The sequence below is a fragment of the Octodon degus genome, unplaced genomic scaffold (genome assembly GCF_000260255.1).
Source record: "Octodon degus isolate 3935 unplaced genomic scaffold, OctDeg1.0 scaffold00075, whole genome shotgun sequence".
Taxonomy (NCBI): domain Eukaryota; kingdom Metazoa; phylum Chordata; class Mammalia; order Rodentia; family Octodontidae; genus Octodon; species Octodon degus.
Genome location: NW_004524651.1, coordinates 2,728,879 through 2,736,443, shown reverse-complemented (window position 1 = coordinate 2,736,443; position 7,565 = coordinate 2,728,879). Strand labels below are relative to the sequence as shown.

The following is a 7,565-nucleotide window of genomic DNA, read 5'->3' as shown; positions in this document are numbered from 1 at the left end:
TGGGAGAGGGTCCGGCCCACGCTGCGCCTGGGCTGGGACTGGTCCCGCCGCTGCAGGGTAGCAGGAAACTCTCCACACACTCATCGGACCTGGGCTAGGACTGGGTCTGGGGGCTCCCGGAACTCGGCAGAAAATCCTACTCTCCATTCATTTGTTGATGGGCACCTAGGTTGTTTCCATATCTTGGCTGTTGTAATTGAGCTACAGTGAACATGGGTATGCAGGTGTCCCTGTAGAATGCTGACTTTAATTGCTTCAGGTATATACCAAGGAATGGTACAACTAGATCAAATAGTAGCTCTATTTTTAGAGTTTTTGCTTTTTTTGTTTTTTTAGTTTCATTTTTTTGAGAAACCTCCATGCTGATTTCTATAGTGACTACACTAATTTTCCTTCTGCCAGTAGTATAGAAGGGTCCCCTTGGCCTTGCAACCTTGCTGGCATTTGAAAGTTTTGCATTATTTGTTTTTATTTTTTGAGGCCATGTCTTGCTGTGTAGGTCAGGCTGAGTCTTGAACTCATTGTGTAACCCAGGTTGGCCTCACTGTTCCTCCTGCCTTAGCCTCTAGAGTGCTGGGATTACAGGCAAGTGCCACCACACTCAACAAAATTTTTTGTTTTCTTGAGATGGCCATTCCAGTCCAGGTGTGGTGGTACACACCTGTAACCCTAGTACTTGGGAAGCAGAGACAGGAGGATTGTTGTGAGTTTGAGGCCAGCCTGGGATACAAAGTAGGTTGAAGGCCAGCCTGAACTACTTAGTGAGAGCCTGTCTCAAAATACCAAAAAAACCTGTTGCTACTGTGTAGTTTTGATTTGCATTTTCCTAATGGCTGAAGATGTCAGACATTGTTTTCCATATACTTGTGTACCATTTGTACTACTTTTGAGAAGTGTCCAGTTTAATGGTCCATTTATTGATTGGCTATTTGAATTTTTGGTGCTTTTTGCATACTTTATATATCCTGAATGTTAATCCTCTATGGGAATAGTAGCTGGGAAAGATTTTCTTCCATTCTGTAATCTGCCTCTTTGCTCTGTTGTTTCTCTTGCTGTGACAAAATTTAATTTTGTGTTGTCCCATTTGTTATTTCCTGCACTTTTAGAGCCCTGTTCAGGGAGTCTTTGCCTATGCCTGTGACTTCAAGGATTTTGTACTTACTTGCTTTTAGCAGTTTCAAAGTTTCAGTCCTTATTCCTAGGTCTTTGATTTATTTTGAATTGATTGCTTTGCATGGTGAGAGAGAGGAGATCTCATTTTAGACTGGTGGACAGCCAGTTTTTAGTCTGGTGGATAGCCAGTGTTTCAAAGGCCTTTTTTTCACCAGTGTATTATTTTGGCTTCTTTGTCCAGAATCTGATGGGTATGGTTGTGGGATTGTTTCTGTGTCCTCTGTTCTATTCCATTGGTCACATGTCTATTTCGTGCCAGTGTTGTGCTGTTTGGGTACTATGACTGTGTAATAATTTGAAACACACAATTATGCCTTCAGCCTTGGTCTTCTGGTTTAGGATTTTTTTTTACTATTGCTGAGTCTTTTGTTTCCATATCAATTTTAGGATTTTCCCCCCTACTTTGAGAAAAATTATTATTATTATTAATTTTTAAAAAATATTTATTTGTGCAGGGTCTCACTATGCAGCTCGGACTCATAGGGGTCCTTCTGTCTCAGCCTCCCCAGCGTTGGGATTATAGGAGTGCACTACCACACTCAGTTTCGGTGGCCAGCATGCTATGCCTGGGGTACCAGAGACCGAAGCTGGGTCCTTGCGCTTGCCAGGCAGGCACTTCGACTGCCAAGCTGTCTCCCTAGCCCATTTCTCCCTACTTTTGTGAAGATTGTCATTGATTTTTTGATCTGGATTGCGTTGACTGTAGATCACTTTTTTGATGTGGCTGTTTAGCAGTATTTATTCTTCCGGTCCATGAACATGAAAATCTGTCTTCTGGTGTGTTCCTCAGTTTCTTTCTTCCGTGTTCTGAAATTTTCATTGTAGAGGTCTTTCCTTGGTTAAATTGATCCCTAAGTATTTAATTTTTTGAAGGTATTGTGAATGGAATCATTTTCCTAATTTCTTTCTCAGATAGTTTATTGTTGGTGTATAGAACAGCTGTTCATTTTTTAAATGTTCATTTTATGTCCTGCTACTGTGCTGAAGTCAGTTATTCACTCTAAAAGTCTTCTGATAAGAATCTTAGGTCTTTTAAGTATGAGATCGTGTAATCTGTAACCAAGGATTGTTTGAGTTCTTCCTTTCCTGTTTATATCCATTTTCTTTTCTTTCCTAATTGTTCTAAGATTTTAAGAACGGTATTGAGTAGGAGTGGTGAGAGTGGGCATCCTAGCCTTGTTCGTTATTTTATTTTATTTATTTATTTTTGTGGTACCGGGGATTGAACTTGACCTTGTACTTGCCAGGCAGGCACTTTATTCTACTGAGCTGTCTCCCCAGAACCTTTTCCCTCATTTTAGAGGAAAAGCTTTCAGTTTTCCCTGTTCAGAGTGATGCTGGCTCTGTGTTTGTGGTATGTGACCTTTACCTTAGAGACCTATCAGTACCTGGTTTATTCAGAGTATTCAGTATGAAGGGGCACCTTTTTCTGCACCATTGAGTTGAGCGTGTGATTTTTATTTTCATTCTATATAGGTAATATCTTGTGTTTATTGATTGACATGTGTTGAACTTTCCTTTCATCCCTGTATGAAACCAGTTGCATAATGATGTATGATCTTTTTAATATGTTGTTAGATACAGTTTGCAAGTATTTTCTTAAGGGGTTTTGCATCTGTGTTCGAGGACACTGGTCTGTGTTGTTCCTCTTTTTCTTTTTTGTCCTTTCCTTGTTTTGGTATCATTGAAAGTGTGTATATCCACTGCTGACTGAACCCAGAGGCGTAGCCCAGAGCTACATCCTTAGCCCTTTAAAAGATGTTTAAATTTTAAGACAGAGTCTTCTGCATTGTGCAGGGTGGGCTTGAACTTGATCCTTGTACTTCTGCTTCTCAGAAGGTTGGAATATTATAGGCATGTGCTGTCATTTCCACTGGAGAGTTCTTCATGTCACCTGAATACAGTTGCCTTATCAGATATGTGGCAGGCACAGGTTTTCTCAGTCTGTGCATTGTCATGTTTTGCTTTTCTTTTCCTCCTTTTCTTTCTGTCATAATAATTGATAAAATGCTATGTTAATTTATTCAGTGTAGAAATGATAGCTTCGACAACAGTGTTCCAAAATGCTTTTCAAGAATGATGTGTGTGATTGGATGCTCTGCGATATCAGGCTCCGGAGGGTCCCTGCTCTCTGAGTGGCGGGGTGCAGTGCTAAGTGCTGGTCAAGATGAATCCATAGCTATCTTCCTGTATGTAGGGGGCAGTCCAGACTGAGTGCTTCATCTTCTATGCCTTCTCTATACACATGTACTTTACTCTTCTGAGAAGGCTCTGAGATAACTTTGTGTTTGATCCAAGTTTCCTCAAGGTGCTTCTGGATCCAAATGGATCTAGATGTACCAGGTGGGATTACTTTTGAGGATCAGCTTTTTGCTGCCAAATTCCTGGGAGATAGAGGTTTCACACAGCAGGAGACAGGGAGCAAGCTTGCTTGTCGAAGCTTTTCCTTCCTTAGCAGTGTTTTGTTTTCTGAGATGGAGTCTCTGTGTCGCATAGGCTGCCTCGAACTCTCAATCCTCCTGCCTCAGCCTCCAAAGTCAGGGATTATAGGCATGTGCTACCAAGCCAATCTTTTAACAGTTTTTGGAAGAACAGAAGTTCTTAATTTTTTCTTTTACTTTTTTGAGACAAGGTTTCACTATGTAGTGCATGCTGGCCTTGAACTCGGTTATGTAGTCCAGATCAGCCTCAAACTTATGCTGATCATCCTGCCTCAGCCTCCTAAATACTAAGATTATAGGCATGCACCACCATGCCCAGCTAGAAGTTCTTAATTTTGATGGTATCTAATTTTAATCCATTTTTTATTTTATTGTTTGTGCTTTTTGTTTCTTGAGAAATCTGCCACACCCAGGATCACTAAGATTTATATTTGTTTTGTACTGCAAATGATATTTGGTTTGTGGTTCATTTTTAGTTAACTTTCATGTATTTATGTGGGTCAGTGTTCATTTTATTTGTGGATATCCAACTGATTCTCCGCCCTGTTTCTGTTGGAAAGATTGTCTTTTTCCTATTGAGTTACTTAACTATCTTTATCCATTATCACTTAACCATATATGTGAAGATTTCTTAGGATCTTGTCGTTTGTTTCTTTGCTCTGTGTGTTTAGCTATGTGATCACAGTCCAATTAGTTTTGATAACCACAGCTTTATAGTAAATGTTGAATTCAGGTATTATAAGTCCTCTAATTTTCTTCTGTATTTCCATATAAATTGTGAAATTATTTAAAAATAAAGAGTGTCAAATGGTTCTGAGGCTAGAAGGTATGATAATGCTGTTTTATAATAGGTGGGTGTATTTTCTTAACTCCTTTATGCCTTCATATATTAAAATGGCGGAGGGGCTCCTGCCTACATAAGTCTGCTATAAAAATCATAGAAAGGATTTAAAGTAGACTAGTCCAATATAGGTATCCAATGAGTCTTAACAATTATTGTGACTATTTTCAGGTAAGATATTTGAATTACTAGGTCACATATCTTCAGAACCTCATTTGTGTGTTTCCATTTTTTGGCTCAGTTTATAGGAATTGGTTCTTTTCTCAGTTATTTTTCCTTTCATTTTTTAAAGTTAATCACCGGCAGATGCAGAGCCAAATTAGTAGAAAAGAGGAGGGGTTGGTGGCACACGTCTGTAATCCCAGCACTTGGGAGAGGCTGAGGCAGGAGGAGTTCGGTGAATTCTAGGCCAGCCTGAGCTGCATATCAAGACCTGTCTCAAAAAATAAATAAATAAATAAATAAAAAATAAAAAAATAAAGGAATGCTATTTCTGTGTATGTAACCAGAGCCAAGGCAGAGCCACTGTAGTTCTATCCACCTCTGCAGGTGGAGTGTGATTCCATTCTCACACTGCATGCCTGAGAAAATTGAGAGAAGGGGCAGGAGGAGTGGGAATTAAGACCGAAAGTCATGCCCACCACACACATGAACATATGATCGAATGTATAGGGAGAGTGTATTGCTAGCAGATTTCCACAGAAACAATCAGAACTTCTCATTTGCTTTCAGCTGATAATGGGATTGGGAACCCAGGGGGCAGAGAAGAAGAGCGCAGCATCTATTGCCTGTTTCTTGGCAGCCAATGGAGCTGACCTTGGCATTCGCAATAAGAAGGGTCAGTCGCCACTTGATCTCTGTCCTGATCCAAGTCTCTGCAAAGCGTTGGCAAAGTGTCACAAGGAAAAAGTCAGGTTTGTATTACTTAATATCATAAAACTTAATATTCTGTGCATAAAGTATCACATGATTGTATAGTGGTGGAGCTCACCACCTGAAAATCTTTATCCTTGGAGTTTCTGGGTTTTTTTTTGCGGAACCAGGGATTGAACTCAGGCCCTTGCACTTTCCAGGCAAGTACTTATTTTACTGAGCTATCTCCCCTGGCTCTGGGGTTTTTTAAGACAAGTCTCACTGGGTAGCCCAGGATGACCTGGAAACCACTGTGCTCTTACTGCCCCAGCCTCCTGCGTGGTGAGACGCGAGGCATGCACGTACCATGCCTGGCTTAGTTCCTGTATCTTTGGCTTTTTCCTCCTTGAAAATTTCCCTCCAGTCAGTGAGTCTCATACTTCATGTTGTATAGCCCTCACCACAAGTGTGTTTCTTTATGAACAGTGAGTCCCTGAAACTTTAAGCTGGTCTCATCATGTAGGGGCTCTGTGCTGGAGGAGCTTCTCTATATGAAAAGTTCCTCTGGTAAAGGTACTGTGGTTAATGTTGCACACATTGGAAAGTCTTCCTATGCTGTGAGCAGCATGTATCTTACATGATCTGTGATAGTTTAGCATCTCACAGAGAGCCTGGCAGCTCTCCAGAAGTATCAGTAAAGGATAAAAAAATGAGCGAATAAGACGATCATTCACATCTGTCTTTTGTTCTGAAAATAGTGTCAGTGATTTTATTATTTATAGCATAAATAATCTTATGTGAGATACTGTTTACCTTCTGTGTCTATAATATTTCACAAGAAAATTACGATTTGAAGTATTTTCTCTTCTAGTGGTCAGGTGGGTTCTCGGAGTCCTTCTATGATTAGCAATGATTCTGAAACCTTAGAAGAATGTATGGTGTGCTCAGATATGAAGAGAGATACACTTTTTGGCCCATGTGGACATATTGCAACCTGTTCTTTATGTTCTCCACGAGTCAAGAAATGCCTCATCTGTAAAGAGCAAGTTCAGTCTAGGACAAAGGTAATAAATCTATTTTTATGTAGTATTCTGTTATGTTCTTTGAGTCTTTAATTATAAAGATTAAAAAAAATTTTTTTTTGCTTGCCCAGCATGCCTTAAGGGCAGGTCTGGTAAGGCATGAAGATCTGGGTATCAAACCACAGACTCCTGAGCCTGACTGCCTTACTTAAGCAGGGCACTTAAACAACTAAGCTAATGGGCAGGCCACTGAGTCTGTAATTATAAATTAAGATTATATTCATGGGGCCGGTGAGATGGCTCAGTGGAATAAGCGCTTCCCTGGCAAGTATAAGGGCCTATCTGGACTTCATTACTTTAGTTTACAGTCTAAAGTTTATTACAACTTTATAATCTTACTAGAATACTTATTTTTCCAAGTTCATTACCTGAAGTTAACGATACTATTTTAACTCTGAGAAAACTTTTTACCGGTTTCCTTCTTACATTTCTTTATAGTAGTTAAAAGTTATCTATTGTTTTCTTTTAAAGCCCTCTGTAACTTTTAGATACATTTAAATTTTACTTTGTATTGTATGGAATTTCCAAAACTGTAAAATACAGAAACACACACACACACACACACACACACACACACACTCCTGCCCACCAGAATTTGTATTGTATGGAATTTCTGAAACTGCAAAATACAGAAACACACACACACACACACACACCCAGAATTTGTGTGTTGATTGCAGAGCCTCTGGTTATAAAGAAACAGTGACCCCAAGTGGTTAAAAGGTAATGAGCATCTGCATTGAAGAAGAACTTTAATTTAAAACAAGCCTGTTAATACACACTTTTAATCTCGGCACTCTGGAGGCTAAGGCAGGAGGATCACAAGTTTGAGACCAAGTTTTGTCTCAGAAAACTCAAAACAAGTATTTGGCTAGAGTATAAATAAGCTGGGATTCTTTAGTAATAGAGCAGTGCAAATAAATTACAAATGAAAATAAATTTTTTGTCAAATTAGAAAAAATAGGTTTTTAAAAAATGCTAATGCAGAAAGTGGGAAATAACCATTTTCTAAACACAGCTAGAGGATAGGAGGTCATCCTGTGTACACAAACTATTAATCACTTCAGAAGTGATTAATAATTCCACTCCTGAAGTGTGACCTATAGAACTAATATAGAAGCTTAAAGTGTTAGAGTCACAGTGGTTTTTCTTTTTAATAGGACAGTGAGTATATTA

General features: G+C 39.3%; 1 protein-coding gene across 1 annotated transcript in view; it reads left to right on the top strand.

The window, feature by feature from the left end:
* Window positions 1–7,565, top strand: part of Mib1 (mindbomb E3 ubiquitin protein ligase 1) — a 160,366-nt gene that overhangs the window by 139,953 nt on the left and 12,848 nt on the right. Inside the window, exons 16-17 of the mRNA XM_004635780.3 lie at window positions 5,188–5,369; window positions 6,179–6,371. Coding sequence (XP_004635837.1) covers window positions 5,188–5,369; window positions 6,179–6,371 — 375 coding nt within the window. The remainder of the gene's footprint in view (window positions 1–5,187; window positions 5,370–6,178; window positions 6,372–7,565) is intronic.